Raw genomic sequence first — 17528 nt, 5'->3', positions numbered from 1 at the left:
GTTCTCATCTGTGGAGTGGGGAAAACTGTGGTACCCACGTGCCCCTGACTTTCTCCCGCCCCAGCATCAGGAACCCACCCTCCCAGTTTGTCCCACTCTTGGGTCCTGGGGAAGGAGCCCACCAGGGTAGAGCCAATCTCCTCCTTGAGCAGAAGGGGCATTCCAGTCCCAGACTGGCTGCTTGAATGGTTTTTTCAAGTCCCCAGGGGTGACCCCCCAAGCCCCCTGGCCTTGGCTGCGCTACCTGCCCCCCCCTCTGGTGGCCCCCAGCAACTGGAGCCCCCCTGCACTCCACTGGGGGATGAGTTACCAATACCATGGCTGCCTGTGGGCACCCGCCACGAGGCCACCACCCTGTCCCACAGCCCTGCTTCCGAGGCTGTGCCTGGGGCCCCTGATGTCTGGATTCTCGGGCTTCTCTCTGAGACAGCTCTGACCTCAGGGGGTAGGAGGTGCAGTTTCTGTCTTGATCCCCAGACTGGGACCTCTTCCCTAAGGCTCCACTGCTTTCCCTCTTAGGAAGCCCCAGCAAACGCTGTCCAAGTGGAGAAGGGAGGAAGCCTGCCGGCTCAGGGCTCCAATTCCCCAGTCCCTAACAGGAGGAGGCAGAAGACAGGGCTATGTGTGGGGAGAGTCTGCCCTGGGTAGAGCCCTGGCCCCCCGGCCTCTTGGCCAAGTGCTCTTGCCGGGGGAAGCTAGCTCAAGGATGAACAGAAGTGGCCTTCAGCTAGCTTCCACCACAGAAGGTCACTGCGAGCAGAGGCCAAGCAGAGGCCTGGAGAGGACTCAGACCAAGAGACCTCCTCTGCTTTCCCCACCCTGTGGGCCAGGGGCTCCTCCCCACTTCGGTGCTCTCACTAGGGGCCGGCGCTGGCTGAGGGCAGGAGCGGAAGTGGAAAGTTTTACCCCTCAGGGTCAGGGTAGCAGATCATCTCACCCAGCCCCCTTCCCACAGATAGGAAGACCAGGACTCAGGAGGGGAAGGACGGGGGCAAAGCCTGCTGTCCTCGTAGGTCCTTAGAGCGTGGCTCTGGCCCAGCTTTTGCTGAGCTCAAAAGGTAAGGAAGGCGAGGAGGGTCTCCGGATGGATGTGGCTGGGCCGAACCGGGAGAAAGTGCTGGGCTCTGGCTGGGCTGGGCAGCCGGCCTCCCTGCCTGGGCCTGGGCTGGGTGGGGGCAGCAGGGCTCAGGCCGGCAGCCCAACAATGATGAAATGGCCCCTTTGTCCCACGGCGCCAAAGTTTCTGTGACTGGAGGAGGCGTGACGTGAAAGGGTCATTGTTCCCACTTGGGCAGCCACTCAGGGAGCTGGAGGACCGGCCCAGGGTCGGCTTCCTGCCAAGGCTGCAGCCCTGCCTGCCGCTGTGGCGGTCATGGTGTCCTGGGCTCCCGGCCTCCTACCCATGGCCAGCTCCCTCCCTGGGGCCATCCGGAGCCACAGGTACCCAGCAAAGGTGTCCCACTCCCTGCCCTCCCTCCCCCTCTCTCCTCTGGTCTGGAACCATCATGTTACAGTGTTGGGGGCTGGGCTCTGCTCTTCATGCACGTGAGCCCTGCTGGGCAGGATGCCTGGGTGCCAGGAGAGCTTGCGGGTAAAGCAGGTGTTTTGTCCTGGGGCGAGGAAACATTCCTGACTTCACATCCCAAGGCTCTGGCCTTCGGGGACCCCTCCCCGAACCTTGCAGATTAGGGGAGAGAAGCCCAGAAAAGGGAACTGGGTGGCCCTAGGCCACACAGCATTAGCTAGTCTGCTAACACCCAGGCTAGACCTACCTCCCCACAAGACCCCACACCTGATGGACCTCCACTCTCTCTGGACACCTGAAGCTCCCTCTTTGCCAGCTCCCACCCCTTTCCTGCCCCTCTAATCCATTCTCGACTGAGCAATCCATCCCCCACCCCAGCCCACGATCTTTCCAAAACCCAAACCTGATCAGGCCCCTCCTTGCCTTCAAACCTGCCTGTCCTCCCACATCCAGAGAAAGTTTCAGCTCTTGTGCTGGCATTCAAGGCCCTCACTATGCTATAGCAGCCAAGGGTGAGAGGCCCTTTTGTGGAGACTGGAGTCTCCCTCAGCCCGTGTGGGGATGCTAACCAAGTAAAGGCCCTTTTATCTTCCCGGGGTCAGCCTCCACTGCTTTGCTCCCACAGGTCCTGCCCCCACCGGTGCACCTCTCCCCTCCTCCTCTGGGCCCAACTGCCCCTGGCCTCTGGGGCTCCGGTGAAGAGCCAGGAGGCTGGCAGGGTGATCAATGGCTGGTTCAGGCCCAAGCTGGAGGCCCCTTATCCCCACCCCAGGTGGCCCCGCTGGCTCCAGTGCCCAGAATTCCTCCCCGGCTCTCCACTGCCCCCAGCAGCTGGCATCAGGCTCAGCCTGACCCAGGCTAATTAAACCCTCCCCCAGCCCAGAGGAGGCTTTGGCTCCAGCTCTAGGCTTTTTTCCCTGGAGGGACGGAGCTAATTAACCGAGAGGGTTTAATTAATCAATTAGCGTGGCCTCCAGACCCCTCCACTTAGCCGACGTGGTGGCAGATATTTATAAACAGGAGCTCTGGCTGGAACTAGAGGGGAGGGCAGGCGACCATGGTGGGCACAGAGGCAGAGAGAACAGGGGCTGCAGAGGCCAGAGATCCTGTCAGTCCCACCTCCTCAGCATCTCCAGAGGCAGGTGCAGAATCAGCAACACCTGGACACGTGAGGACGTGTACTCTGGGGACACATGCAACATCTCTGTGTGCACAGGTCATGCAGGCCTGACATCCAGAGCTGGGCAAGTTCCCAGAGGTACCTCAGACAGTGGCCAGAGGGATGATGATGCCCAGCTGGGCCCAGCATCCTGACAAGCAAAGCCTCCAGGGAATGGGGCTGCACAGAGGGCCATGGGAGCCAGAGGAGGTGCCAGAACCTCAGCTGGGGGAAGAGGCTTGGAGGGCTTCCTGGAGGAGGAGGCATTTGAGCCAAGCTCAGGGAAAGAGTAGGCAGAGGTAGCCATTTGAAGGGAGCGGTGGATGATGAAGAGCATTCAAGGGGAGGAAATAGCAGGGGCAAAGGCCTGGAGGCAGGAACAGCAGAAGCTCCATCTTTACCACAAGATGTCCCCTTCTCTGGGAAGCCTCCCTGACACCTTACCTTTTAGAATTGGGTGTCCCTGAGTCTCTGCCCCTCCAGCCTTTGCACTCTGGGACAGCCCAGACTCAACACACCCTCCCAAGCCTCCTGAGGTGATGCCAACTCTCCTCCTCTGCCTCCCCTGCCCAGCCTGGCCCAGGGAACCCACAGATGCATTGTAATCCCTTCAGAAAGGGGGTTACAGGCTCCCTCCCTCAAGATGCTGCTCCTAGGGTTGGCACCGGTGGGAGCCCAGGTGGTGTTGGGATTGGGAGGGGTCAAAGACCCCAAAGCCACCATCTCATGCCTGGGATATTTGAGAGTGTTACTGAGTCCAAGCTTGTACTGCTCACTGCATGACAGGCCAGTAAATCGAGAGACAAGTTGTTGGGGCAAGGAATAATGACTTTATTGAGAAAGCCAGCATACTGAAAAGATGGTGGACTAATGTCCCAAAGAACCACCTTACCAGAGTTGGAATTCAGGCTTCTTTCATGTTAAAAGGGGGAGGGGGTGTGGTTGGTTGGTGCAAACTTCTTGGTGTCAGAATCCTTCCTTCTTGCGTCTGTCCACTTAGCCCGGGTCATGATGTTCCTGTAAACCTCCAACAAGACAAATGTTATTCCCTGTTTTGCAACCTTTTATCTCTACATGAATGGAAAAGTGTTATACCTTTGAAAGTCAGAGCCTTGAGAATGGGCCGTCCTGTATATTTCAGGCTACAGGCAACATTCTTAACTTATAGCAAAAGTAATAGAAGACAAAGGTTAGAGTAAAAGAAACAGGTCCAATATGGAGGCATATTTGTTCTTCACTATGACAAGAGCAAGGATTCCAGAGTCAGCCAGGCGTGCACCCAGACTCCAGTGCAGACCCTTCTCAACTTGCTTTCCTCGTCTGCCCACTGGGGACAATCAGCACCCCCTCCTAGGGCTGCAGGGAGGATTAAATGAGTTCATCATGTAAAGCCAGAGGGACTCGCACTGTTGGTGGGAATGTAAATTGATACAGCCACTAGGGAGAACAGTATGGAGGTTCCTTAAAAAACTAAAAATAGAACTACCATACGACCCAGCAATCCCACTCCTGGGCATATACCCTGAGAAAACCAAAGTTCAAAAAGAATCATGTACCACAGTGTTCACTGCAGCTCTGTTTACAATAGCCAGGACATGGTTTTCATATCTGTAAAACAACTCAAGAAATGCGCATCGGATACCATTATCTGGGTACTTCAATTAGCGATAATTGCGCCTCGGATAAACCTCATTGGCTACGATACTGCCACTGTGCAAAGCTATCTGGGTACTTCAGAGAGGGGCTACAGCAGAGGATATGGAGGAGGAGTCTGTCCCAGGAAGGCCCCATAGGGTCCTGCTAAGTTACACTGGGACCCTGTGTTCGCACCATGGGTCCTGCCTCCCATGAGGCTCAAGTGCTGCTGGTCCTGCGGTTATGCCCTTCTCTCTGCCTCTCCTCCCATGCTACAATGGTCCAGTCCCCACCACCCACCGTGACCATGCTAGCTTCCTCAATGTCCCCTGTCCTGGACACTTGCCCCTCAGCCTATTCTCCACTCAGAAACTAGTGTTTTTTAATATTTTAATCAATAGTTTTAAAATTGAAGCATTGTTGATTTACACTGTGTTAATTTCTGCTGTACAGCAAAGTGATTCAGTTATATATACATTCTTTTTTTAAATATTCTTTTCTATTATGGTTTATCATAGGATATTGAATACAGTTCTTTGTGCTATACAGTAGGACCTGTTGTTTATCCACTCTCTGTATAAAAGCTTACATCTGCTAACCCCAAACTCCCACTCCATCCTTCCTCCAACCCCCTCCCCCTTGGCAACCACCAGTCTGTTCTCTATGTCCGTGACTCTGTTTCATAGATAGGTTCATTTGTGTCATATCTTAGATTCCACATATAAGTGATACCATATGGTATTTGTCTTCCTTTGTCTGAATTACTTCATTTAGTGTGATAATCTCTAGTTGTGTCCATGTCGCTGCAAATGACATTATTTCATTCTTTTTTATGACTGAGTAGTATTCCATTGTGTATATGTACCACATCTGCTTTATCCATTCATCTGTTGTTGGACATTTAGGTTGTTTCTATGTCTTGGCTGTTGTGAATAGTGCTGCTATGAACATGGGGTTGCATGTATCTTTTTGAATTCTAGTTTTGTCTGGATATATGCCCAGGAGTAGGAATGCTGGATCATATGGTAGTTCTATTTTTAGTTTTCTGAGGAACCTCCATACTGTTTTCCACAGTGGCTGCACCAACTTACGTTCTGGGGGATCTTTCTAGTGACAACTATACCTTGCCAGCCATGGGCTTAAAGCTCTTTAGGGGCTCCCCTGTCCTCTGGACCACACCCCTCCACCCCCTCCTGGCCCATCCAGCCCTGGAGAAGGGGCTGCGGCCCCTCTTTGCTTGCAGCAGGGATGGAAGGGCCCTGGGACTGGAGGAGGAGGTGTGGATGTAGAGGGGCGGATGGAGATCCTACAGATGCACAGAAGCCACAGGGTAGATGATGCCCCCTGGAGGTATGCGACGAAGCAGACCTGGGAAGGGGGCTGCCTTCCTGAGCAAAGGGGGTTTGGCAGGGGCTGGAGTCCCCTGTTGCCTGTCAGGGCTCATCTGGCCCAGCCAGAGACAATGGGGCTGAGGCCTCATCTTACCTCTGGGGAGTTGCTAATGATGGTCTTTAATGGCCTTGCCTGGGAAGGGATGACCTCACCGGGCCACACCCTGATGAGAGGAGGCTGGAGTCAGAGGCGGGCGGCTCCTCCATCGCCGTGAGACCTGCTTGGGCTTGTCTTGTCTGAGGAATGAGGGGGCAGTGTGTGTGCGCTGATGTATCTGGTCCTTCATGCGGCCAGAGGGAGAAGGCTCCCAGCCTGATGGGGGAGGCAGGACCTGGGTGAAAAGTCTCAGGGCAGCAGGGTGGGGAGGCCTTGCTTCTACTCAGCGTCTCTGGCTTCTGTTAAGGGTTTGGGTGTGGGTGCCGGTGTTCCCGGCCACATCCGTGCTGAGGCAGAGGGTCTGCCCACTGCACACATACTATCCGGGGGCAGGCCTGCGTGTGCCAGGTGGTGGCGGCAGCAGGGGTGGGAGCAGGTTCCAGCACCGGCTTGCTGCCTGCCCCCGCCCTGCCCCATTCATCAGGGATGACTGTGTTTGTACTCTGGGGAGGGGTTCTGTGGAGGTGGCCCCTCTCCCGAGGGCAGCCTCCCCCCTCCCCCAGGCTCGGAGCAGGACCACTCTAGGGAAATGTCCTTGTCAGACCTCCTCCAGGGTGACGCCTCCACAATGCTACAAGTTCTTTCTCGTGTCCAGCCTCCGTCACTCTTGCTGTTGCACCTGATTCATTCATCAGAGGACAAGTTGAGGGCCCCATTATCCTGCCACCCAGTCTGACATCACTGAACTTCCCTCGGGCACGTTCCCACTCCTGGGACAGCCCAGTCGGCACAGGAAATGGCTGCTGGATGAATGTGCAAGTGAGTGAGTGACTGAATGAGTGGCTCAGATCCTCCTCCCATGAGAATGCTAAGTAAGAAGTGGCTAAGAAGTGGATGAGGGGGTCCTGGGGGCCTGGGCTAAGATGGAGACAGACCCAAAGGGAGGCAAAAAGAGGGTCAGGAGAAAAGAGATGGGACTGAGGGCACAGAGACGAAGCAGATGCAGCCAAGAGCCAGGTGTCCTCGAGCTCCACTGGCATGCAAGGCCTCAGCCAAAGATGGCCTGGGACGGACAGGGCCCATGGGGGGGACAGCACGGCCAAAACAAGGTGGAATAACAGGAGCTCAGAGTGAGGGACCATGAGGCAGGAACCTGGGACCCGGGGTGGGGACAGCAGTCTAGCATGACCTAGACCAAGGTCAGAGCAAGGACCCAGGGCCCCAGCCACCCAGCCATGACCTATCCCTCTGCCCCCACCAGAAGGAAGCTGCAGGGAACCTCAGCCAGGCATGGTAGTGAGGTGGGAGTTTCTACAGACGAGGACACCGAGGGTCAGAGGCCACCTGGCCTAAGGTTGCATAGGAGGTAAAGCCCCTCCTTGCTTGGTTGGAGGGGCCAGCTCAGGAGACTGCTGCTCCCACCCCCGAGCCTGTGCTTGGGCACGGTGGCACTGCCAGGCACTTACTCGGCCTGTCGAGGGCCCAGCCCCCCGCACAGCACCCGCGGGCTTCCCCAGCCCTGGCCGAGGGCAGCAAGGGAACAAAGGTCCAGTCTCTGCCTGCTCAGGCCCCCACCCCCTTGCCCGCCCCTGGCACAGAAGGACCAGGGCCCTGAGGGAGCCCAAGAGCCAAAGCAGCCCCCGCCCCTTTGCCGACACTGTGAGAACCCCCTTCCTCCCCCTCCCTGGCCGCACTGCAGTGTCCCCCATTCTAGAGATGGGAAGGCTGAGTGAGAGGGCTGAGGAGCTGGCAGCCACACAGCTGGGATTCGAGCCCACCTAGCCCTCCTCATACGCGTGAGGGTGTGACTGTTCCGGCTGGACGTAACTCACGGGGAGAGATGGGGCAGGGACGGAGATGGCAGAGCCTAGATGGCCCCAAGGGGAGTGCTGGGGAAGGGGCTGAACTGCTCTCGCTTCTCCAGCCCTGCCCACCTACCTGCCACCCAGGGCCAGGCCAGTGCTGGTCACAGCAGAAGGGATAAAGCCAGGGGAGAGGCAGAGATGGGGAAATGGAGTCAGCACCCAGGTCCCCCTAAGTTCATGACCGGGGCTCACTCAGTCCAGCCAGAGGTGAAGCCCCTGCGTAGCTTCCGTTTCCCCATCTGTAACATGGGGGCTGTGGGGCCCACTGGGGGCCTCGCTCCCCAGGCCACGGCCATCATTCTTCTCCAGGACCCTTGCCTGCCCCCTGCTCCCCCCAGGGCCTGGCCTTATGCCTCCAGAGGGGCCTGCAGGGAGGGCTGACGCTCATCTGCTCTGGAGAAGCTGGGCACAGCCTAGCCCTCCCTGCAGGCCCAGGTCCAGACCAGGAAATGAACATCAGGTGTTCATCATGCCCGAACGTGAAAAGCACTGGGTATTTGGGTGTGACTGGCTCCACTGTACAGAAATGGATACTGAGGCTCAGGGAGGCTGAGGGACCTGTCTGAGGCCACCCAGCTCCTGAGGAGCAAAGCAGGGCTGACCTGCTCACTGACCAGGCTTCACGTCCTATAGGCACCCCAGGGACAGAGGGGGAAGGAGGGAGGTTGATAAATGCACACCCCATGTCCCGTCCACAAGAGTAGCAAGAGAAAGGGTCAGGGTGCCGGGGCCGCAGAGGGGCAGGTCAGGAGCCTGGAGTGCTTGGGTAGTCTGGGCAATGTCCAAGTGGACAGCCTTGGGCGGTTCTGGGCGAGCAGAGGCTCAGTTCTGTAACCTTGGTCCATAAAACCTCTCCAAGCCTTGATCTGTCAACCAGTGGGCCAAAGCACATGGAGAAAGCCCAGATGCCCTTGCCTGCCTGCGCCTGAGGGGCTGGGGAAATGCCCACACCCCAGCCGCTCCTCCCAGCTTTGGGCACCTCCGACCAGTCAAAGCAAGTGCCCAACAGGCCCCAGGCAGGATCAGGCTGCTGCCTCTCGCAGAGCAGGCACTGGGATACTGGCCACAGTGCCCCTCCTCACTGCCTCCACCCCTGGCCCTTATCAGACACAACTCGTTTTAAAGAAAAAATAATATTTATTTGCAATATAAACAAAGTCCCGTTGCTGGATCGGGATATATATATGTATGTGTGTGTATATATATGTAGGGTCACAAATTTTCCTTCATAAGTTCATAAAGCAAAACTGGCCACCCTCTTGGCATACCCTCATTTACACAAATCTGATGCATCTTTCTGGGTTTTTCTTTTTAAAGGTAAAAAAGAGAGAGAACCATGTACAGCATGGAAGCTTTTTGTCAATTTCTTGACTGTGGCAAGATTTTAACCTGCTGCCTTAAAGAATCCCTGAAAACCACCCCTGTGAGGTAAGATGCAGTGGGGGCAGAGTTTCCGTGGCCTTGCTCACATGCTGAGTGCTGGCTCGCTCAGGGACCCCAGCCCGACTGCGGACCCCAGCCTGACTGCTCACCCCACCCCGGGCCCCATGCAGTCCTGACACCTGGGAGAACTGAGGTTGGAGAAGGAACAAAACTGGAGGAGGATAACGGAATCCGTGGCTTTGTTCTGTGGATATGGGGGTGGAGGGATGGACAGAGCCTCACACCCCTTTCCTTGTCCATCCTCGCTGCCCACCCCTGCCCTGGGATTGAAATGGCTGCGAGTTTCTTAACAGAAGGCAGGGGCAAGATGAGCACAGGGCAGGCTTTCACGGGTCGAGGGGGCTGGGAGTGGCAGCTGAACCAAAGCAACAACCAGGGTGAGGGAAGAGACCTGGGGGAGGCAGGGCTGGGCGCCCCCCGAGCCACTAGGCCTGCACCCTCAGCTACAAACAGAGAGAGGAAGAGACAGAAGTAGTGGGTACATATAAAAAGGGCCTGGGGCCCAGGCCCCCCTCGGGGCTGAGCCCAGAGGGTTAATGCTACTGCATGGCAGCCCCCTGTGGCCCCACCTCCAGCAGGACAGCGGCAGGGCCTCCCTCTGCTGCCTGGGGCAGTTGGCAGGGACCACCAGAAGGGCAGTTGGGTGGGCAGAGAATGCAAAGGCCACCTGTCCAGCCCACCACTCACCACTCGCGGCAGTCATCACAGGCAAATGCAGCGCCAGGTCGGGCTGGGCCGAGGTGGGAGGTGTGGGCAGGCCTGGGAGTCCAAAGCTGGCGAGAGCAGCAAACCACCCCTTTAAGGGCCGCTGCGGAAACGGAGGCTTCACACATGTGCAAAACGCTTTTGGTCAAGATCAACGCGGGGTTTGTCTTTTCCATTAAAAACAAAAACCCAAGAATTGCTTTTTGAAATAAGAAGAAAAACAAACTGATAACACTTCTCTCTCTCTCTCTCTCGCAGGATCAAGAAAGGGATGAAATACTGGTTTATACAATCCACTGTTGCATGTAGCCTGAAAATAACACTTTTCATTAAAAAAGAAAAATCAAGAAGAGCTTGAACACTCTCTCTGCTCCAGGGAGCTCGGATTTACCTGCCAAAAATAAAAAGTAAACTCAGGTCCATGGATGTGTCTTTAAAAAAAAAAATAGCCAAACTGGCTGGGCCATCAGCAGAAAGGAGTGTCCTGGGACAAGGACGAGGCCCCGCTGGACTCCCAAAGCCACATGTCTGAGAGCTGAGGGCCCCTCCAGAAAGTCCTGCCAGGGGAGGCCTGGCTGTGGGCCGCACCCTCCCCGGGATGGTGAGGGACGCTCACCTCTGGGCACAGGCGATGTCCGGGTTCCTCACGCCAGAGGCAGCAGGCGTGGGCCCTCCCTGCGGGCCCTGTGGAGGCCCGGGAGGGGCTGGCCCGTTGCCCCGTGCCCCCGGCCTCACGTGGACTCGAGCGTGTTGAGTGGGAACAGGTTGTGGTTGGTGGGCGTGGAGAAGTAGAGCTGCTCGCTGGGGGTGTGGTTGTCACACGGGCTGCTCAGCCCCAGCGTCCGCTCGAAGTCCAGCAGCTGCCCCATAAAGTTGAAGTTGGGTGAGATGTTGGACTTTTTCCTCTTGACAAAGTCGTAGGCATCATTGAGCGACAGGTTCATCTTCTGCATCAGGTAGGCCACCGTGACCGTCACCGAGCGGCTGATGCCTGCCAGGCAGTGCACCAGGACACCGCACTTCTTGGAGCGGGCCTCGTCTGAAACACACAGGCACGGGTCAGGGCAGCACCTCCTCCAGGGAGCCACCGCAGTGGGGGCTGGGGCACGGGTGGGGCTGGGGGCAGCATGGTGACTGGCTGGTGCCTCCCGACTCTCAAGTGACCTGGTGAAGTCCCAGGTGGGTGGGACAGCAACTTGGGGTCGAGGTCAAGAGCATGACTATATGGAGAGGGCTCTGCCATACAGTAGCTCCAAGTCACTGGACATTCCTGCACCTCGACCTTCTGTCAGAGGGCCTGCTTACTCAGTGCTCTCAGAAGGACGTGAGCCAAGGGAGGGCGCCACAAACACTGTGATCACTGCTAGTCCTACTGCTGCTACATGCCAAGGTGTCACCTGCAGCCTCTCAGGTCATCTGCACCATGGCTACCAAGCTAATTTTATAAATGAGGACACAGGCACAGAGACCAAGTGACGAGCACAAGGTCACACAAAGGTTCCTCCTAACTCGTAGCACTCACCCCCTGCTAGCCCACGACCTGGGGCTCAGGGCTGAGCTTGCTCTCCTGGGGCAGCTTCCATGGGTGCCCCCGAGAGCCTCCTTGGAAGCAGGCCTCATGGAGGCTCCTCCACAAGGGAACGGCGGGCAGCACTCAACTCTGCCCTGGGCCCAGCCAGTCCCCGGGGCCTTAGTCCTGCTCCGGAATAGCCAGGGACTGGGACCAGGGCCGCGCCTAGTTTCACGAGTGGGGTTTGCTTATGTGGGGCCTACCCAGCCCACTTACTAGACCTTTCCCTGGCCCATGTGCCAGCGACATCTCCCACCACAGCCAACCAAGTTCTGCCAACTCTCCCCTCCACCGCTCCTCCCAGATTCCCCCAGTGCGGTGCTCAGACTCCTACGCCTGACACGCAGTAGGAGCTCAAATACTGGTTGAGCCACCGGCCAACTCAGTCCTGTAATCTCTCCTCCCCTAGACCCGAGCACAGCTGCATCTCCGTGCCATAGCTGTGCCAGGGGCACAGATTAACAAGAGGTAGGCCTGGGGTTCCCAAGGTCCCCGCCTGAGCTCACTGGGAGCCAGGTACACTCCTTCAAGATGCACTCCTACAAAATGCCACAGGTTCACAAATTGTTCCTCATATGGCGCTCACTGCCTCTGGCCTGGCAGGACTTCCCTTCCCTAAGCCCACATGAGGGTTCCCAGGGCAAAGCATGCAGTAGGTGCTTAATCCAGACTCGGGGACCAACTGGGGGCCAGACCAGCGGGGGAAGAGACCGATGTCATTGATTCACGTGGAACCACGTTGTCTGACCTTTAGATTTGGGGCAGAAGAAGGAGATAGTGGAGACAAGCCTTCAGTGGTGACACATCAAGATAAGGGGAAGGCCTGGTCCCCAAACCCACTCCTGGGTGATCCAGAGTAAAACCACTTCCGCTGGCTTTATTTTTAGCCCTCTAAGGGTGTGGCTGAGCCTTGGGGGTGCTGGTGCTTGATCCTGCCCCACTGAGTCTATGGGATGCTTGGGCTTCAATTCCTTCACTTGTCAAAAAGGGAGTATGGTTCCTCCCACCTCTACACCCTGTTCTGTCCCCCTCCCCAGATGTAAAGGGACTTCCAAGAAGGATAAAAACACCTACAAACCAGGCTCAGCCCTGGGAAATCCGGGGGCCCCCTCTTAACCCCCCTCTTCACTGGGGAGAGCACGAATGCTGAGGCGGCACCCATAGCCCTCTGGGCCATGTCCTCCCAAGCAGAGCTGGGAAGCTCTGGATAGCCCCCGACACAGCCCCTCCCCCAGGCCTCAGCTTCCTTCCTTCCTCCCAGCCAGGCACCTACTTTTGGTTCCCAGTAAGCGGATGAGGCGGGGAAGCCTCCCACTTCCTGTTATTAACGTGAGCCCAGCCCAGCTGACACCAAAACGCCCTCCACTGGACATAGCCGCCAGAGGGAAAAGACTGCCGGGCCACCCCCTCCCTGCCACCGGAGGCTGGACAGAACGCTGGGTCACCAGGCTCGGAGAGCCCAGGGTTTACATTCACCCTGATCTTGTATCCCTTTCCTGAATCCTGGGTGAGAGCTGAACCCAAAGACGACCTGCCATCTAAACAGCCTCCAGCTGGCCAAGGAGAAAGCAGGATGGGAGGTCAAAGATAAGGAACCCGAGTCAGCTGAGGCTGCGGATGCAGGGGGCTCAGAGGGCGCTAAGCCAGACAGCAGAACACACTACTCTGGGGAGGGCTTCCTCAGCCTCTCCCCATACTCTCTGAATACCCCCTATATGCCAAGCAAGCCCCACAGGCTGCCGGGAGCATCTGAGGCCCCGCCGAGGCCCTTTGGGTCATCACGTTCCAACAGCTGCCAGTTTGGGGTAGGCCTCTGGCTCCAGGCCACACTTTAGCCCCCTCAGGTACACAGTAAAGCCCAAAGAGACTCCGTGACAGCCCCTAAAGAGACATGTGCACTGAGGCGTGACGCAAAGCAAGCAAGACCCGTGGGAGGTCTGAGTGCTGGGATGTTTCAGCTTGCTGAGCCCGAAACAGCGCAGCCAGAAAAACCCAAGCTGGACAGCAGAGTCCACGAGGCTCCAACAGCTGCGGGGAGCCTGGGAATTGGGGGACTGCTCAGGCCCCGAGGGCCTTGGTGACTCACCGAGGGCCTGGGTACACCCATGGGCACACGCTGGCACATGCAGGGCACACACAGGTCTTGACAGGCCCAGAGATACCCAGCCAGGCACGGGCAACACCCAGAGTCCCATACGCACCTTGACGCGCAAGCCCACCCACCCTGCCCAAAGCGCAGCAGCACTTACCGATGAAGCTGATGGCCTCAGGGAAGAACTGGGAGAGGTTCTGGCTCCAGTGGTCAGAGATGGGGATCTGCTTGTAGGTGAACTCGCCCCCGTGCTCGAAGGCATTGGGCAGGTTGGGCGTGACGTTGAGGATATACTTGATGCCGTACTTGCCGAGCACATCCAGGTTGGTGGAGTCCTTGGCGCAGCCGAGGTAGAGGTAGGGCAGGATCTGGACAGGGAAGGCCGGTTGGCTGGATGGCACAGGGCTGCCGTCTGACTCGGTGGCACTGCTGGGCAGCTCTCTGTCCGACTCACCATCTGAGCAGTCAGAGCTGATGCGTAGGCCCCCCAGACCCAGCACTGAGGTGGGCGGTGAGCCGCTCGGTGAGGACGAGCTGTCCACGTTGGTCTCGCAGTGTTCGGAGTACTCTGTCTGGAACTTGTTGAAACCACCTGTGGCCAGGATGAGACAGGGACTGGATGACAGACTGACGATGCCAGTGCCCCCAGACCAAACAGGCTGCACAAGACCAACAGCAGCCAGGGTTCCCCACGGCAAGCACCGTAACACCAACAATGGACAACAAGGGCGGTGCTACATATTTACACATGTACCTCCTCCTGTCTTCTCCACAACTATCCTATGACCCACTTCACAGATGGGGAAACTGAGGCCCCAGGTGATAAAGTAACATGCCTAAGCTCCATACCCTTACCCATAGGGCTTCAGGGCCCCACCCGTACAACCAGCTTTAGGGCACTTGAGGACAGACTCCAGCTCATTCCTCTTCCACAGCTCCCATGCACACCTGGCACCCATGGGTGCTCAGTAACTGCTAAGCGGTAAAGGAGACCAAACAACCCCATCTCAGGCCAACACCTGTGGGTTTGCAAACCCCTCTTATAGATGAGACCGCAGGGGCCAGAGCTGCATCTGGGTCAGCTAGAGGCAGAGAGGGCCTGGGCCCCCTGACTGGGAATCGGGTGCTTGAGCCCCACTCTCAGCCACACGGGAAGTAGTGTGAAGGTATCTGCTGACTCTTTCCCACGGCAGGGGCAAGTTCATAAAAGGGATCCCAATTCCACCTCTCCAGAACCCACCCCCTTATAACACAAGGTCTCCCCCAAGCCTTGGACCCACAGAAGGGGAGGCTGCTGGGGGCTTTACAGGGACAAGAAATGGGGAGCGCCTTGCAGCTAAGGATGGGCCCTGCGCCCGAGGGTGCCGCAGGCCTCCTCTCCCCTCCCGCCTGCCCGCCCCGCTGCCAGCAAGAGGCCATTTTGGAATGTTAATTGGAAACACCGGCTGCAGCCACTCGCCTCCCAGCGCTGCCTCCCCCTTCCACAATCTCTGGGGTGGCAGGCTAAGGACTTGGGGGTCCCAGAAAACCAGAGCTGGGGCAAGGAACACTGCTTACAGCCCTGCCTCAAGCGCCTCCAAGAGGCGGTGATTCCCAAGTGATGAGACCCACGCGGGGATGCCCGGAGTCCCCCAACCCAAATGATCCCTATTCCCTGGCGGGGGCGGGGACGATTATGAAAAGCTCCTGTCCTAACCGTGGCCTTCCAGGAACACGCATTCCAGGCTGTAGGAGCTGAACTTGGGTGCCCAGGAGGGGACCCTCCCTCCTTTGAGGGGCTCACGGGGAACCTAGGAGCTGCCATGGCCCCAACAACACGAAAAAAGGAAAGCCCAGGCAGGGAGAAGTTTGTTCGACCCACTTAGATCGTGCCCAGAAAGGGGTGTAGAGGAGGCCCGCGTGTCAGCCTAAACCCGCACAGCTGGGGCCGGACGGCCGGGAGAGGAGAATGCGGGCCGGGGGCGACGTGGCGCCGGCCGGGCAGGCTGGACACGGGGAGAGAAAGCGGCCTCCGGCTGGGGCACCCGGGAGCCGCGGGAGAGCCCCAATCCCAGACAGGGTCTCGGCGCTGCCCTCACCTTGGAGGTAGTAGGCCTGGCAGCCGTCGTCGCGCAGCTTTTGCAGGAGAAGGCCAAGCACCGAAGCGGGAGCGCCAGGCTCTGGTTGCCACTCGGCCGTGGCCTCGTCGTAGAGCAACACGGTGGCCGCCTTGCAGCGCGTAGCGAAACGCTCCTTGTCGGCGTGGTTGGGGATGATGGAGCGGATGGGCAGGTTGCCCTTGCGCAAGCGGCGCAGCATGAGGCCCGGGATGGCCAGGTTGATGGCCGTCTCGATGTGCGACGACTCGAAGAGCTCGTGCGGCCGGCAGTCGAGCAGCAGCAGGGACGCGCCGCCGCGCGCCTCCAGCTCCTCCTGCAGCCACTCGGCGCTCTTGCAAGGCATGGCCCCCGCACCCGCCGCCGCGCCTGCCCCGGTACCGGCGCCGGAACCAGACCCCGCACCGGGCTCCGACCCCGCCCCGGTGCCCCCAGCCGCCGACGCCCCCGAGGCCGACATGTGCGCCCGCGCTGGGGGGCCGCGGAGCTGGTTTTTCATGAGGAGCGCGGGCGGCCCGGGGCCGGGGCCGGGCAGCCCTGCCCTGGGACGGCGCCCCGGCCGCGCGGGCCCCAGCCGCGTCTCCGGGCGCCCGCCTCCCGCCGAGCTGCACGCCCGCCGCCCCGGCCTCCCGGCCTCCGTCCCGCCCGGCCCTCCGCGCGCGCCGCGGCCTGACAGCCCCAATTAAACGGCGTCTCGGACGGCCGCGCGCCGAGGCGTCCTCCGGGGGGCGGGGCCGCGGGGCCGGCGCCCGAGCTTAAAGGCGCCGTACCTCCGCCGCCCTCCCCACGGGGTACGCGGGCGCGCGAGCGGTCCCGTGCGCCCGGAGATCTGCGCCCCGGCCTTCGCCCCGCCTCAGCGCTGCCGCCGTCTCGCCTGGCCCAGAACTGATTATGCTCGCCTGGGGGCCCGGCCAAGACCCTCTCGCGTCCCCTATCCCGCGCTCCCAGCTCTTCTGTGCCCTACCCTGAAGGGCTGCCCTGGGGGCGTCCTGCGCGTGGCATCCCCTTCCTACGTTCACGGAAGCAGAGTTTCCCCGGGGATGGGGCGGAGGGAAGGGGCGATCAGGCTGAGCCAAAGCCCCCTCCTCCTGTCAACTCCATTCATTCATTCTCAGCGAGTTCATTCAACAAATGTAAGTTGAACGCCTACTACGTGCCATGACCTGTGCTTAGGCGGTCACCGTTTCTGGCAACTTGCATAGTCCCAATGAGGGCTACACGCTTGAAGACCTGAAGGTAGTCTCACCCCAGCAGGCCTGAGGGGAGATCAGCATCTAGGCGACTGGCGGAGTAGGACGGCCCAAGGCCGTGCCACCCTCCACCCTCCTTTCAGTGAAGAAATCCTGAAAGGACCTGGGAAGAGAGAGCGGGCCCTTTAAGGAAGCTTCACAAGCGGGGTGGTGACAGGCGCCGAGTGAAGCGCCACGTGACTTTTCCACAGGAGCGGGTGCTGGGGGGGATCCTCTTTAATCGGCTCTCCTCCTCCCACCTCCCAACGCACCAATCAACTTCCGTGGTAGGCGGGAGTGCGCCACGCAGGTGGCCAATCGCGGCCGAAGGAGACGGTGGGGCGGAGAGAGGAAGGCGGGGCCCGCCGAAAGTTCCACCCAGCGCGGGAAGTGGGCGGGGTCTCAGCGAGCGCTGTGTATCGGCTCGCAGGCTGCCTAGGCGGAGTAGGTGAATGGATCCGCAGGTAGCGCTGGAACAAAGCGGCTCGACTCAAGCGGTGCGCGTGCGCAGGGCCTGCCGCACTTTCCCTACTGTCAGGGTTGTCTGCGTCGGGAGGGAGCTCGCGGCTGATCCTGCGGTTCGTCTGGTCCGTTCCCTGCTGGGCGGAGTGCTCCCACATCCTTGGGGTTTATCCTTCCCACTCTGCCCGGGGCTGGTCGGCTCCCCGCCACCTTGCCCCTACACCCAGCTGGAGGGAGGTTAGCGTCAGAGATGAAGGGC

At 59.0% G+C, this 17528-nt stretch overlaps 1 protein-coding gene across 1 annotated transcript; it reads right to left on the bottom strand.

The window, feature by feature from the left end:
* Positions 1-8789: 8789 nt before the first annotated feature.
* Positions 8790-16178, bottom strand: DUSP7 (dual specificity phosphatase 7). The gene is made up of 3 exons (XM_082639717.1): positions 15561-16178; positions 13640-14074; positions 8790-10859 (listed from the first exon to the last, which is right to left on the bottom strand). The coding sequence occupies exons 1-3, from the start codon at positions 16075-16077 to the stop codon at positions 10552-10554; spliced, it is 1260 nt and encodes a 419-aa protein (XP_082495843.1). The 5' UTR covers positions 16078-16178; the 3' UTR covers positions 8790-10551.
* Positions 16179-17528: the final 1350 nt, after the last annotated feature.

This window comes from Mesoplodon mirus, assembly GCF_964341445.2.
Source record: "Mesoplodon mirus genome assembly, chromosome: 12".
NCBI classification, from domain to species: domain Eukaryota; kingdom Metazoa; phylum Chordata; class Mammalia; order Artiodactyla; family Ziphiidae; genus Mesoplodon; species Mesoplodon mirus.
This window is presented reverse-complemented; position numbering and strand designations above follow the sequence as displayed.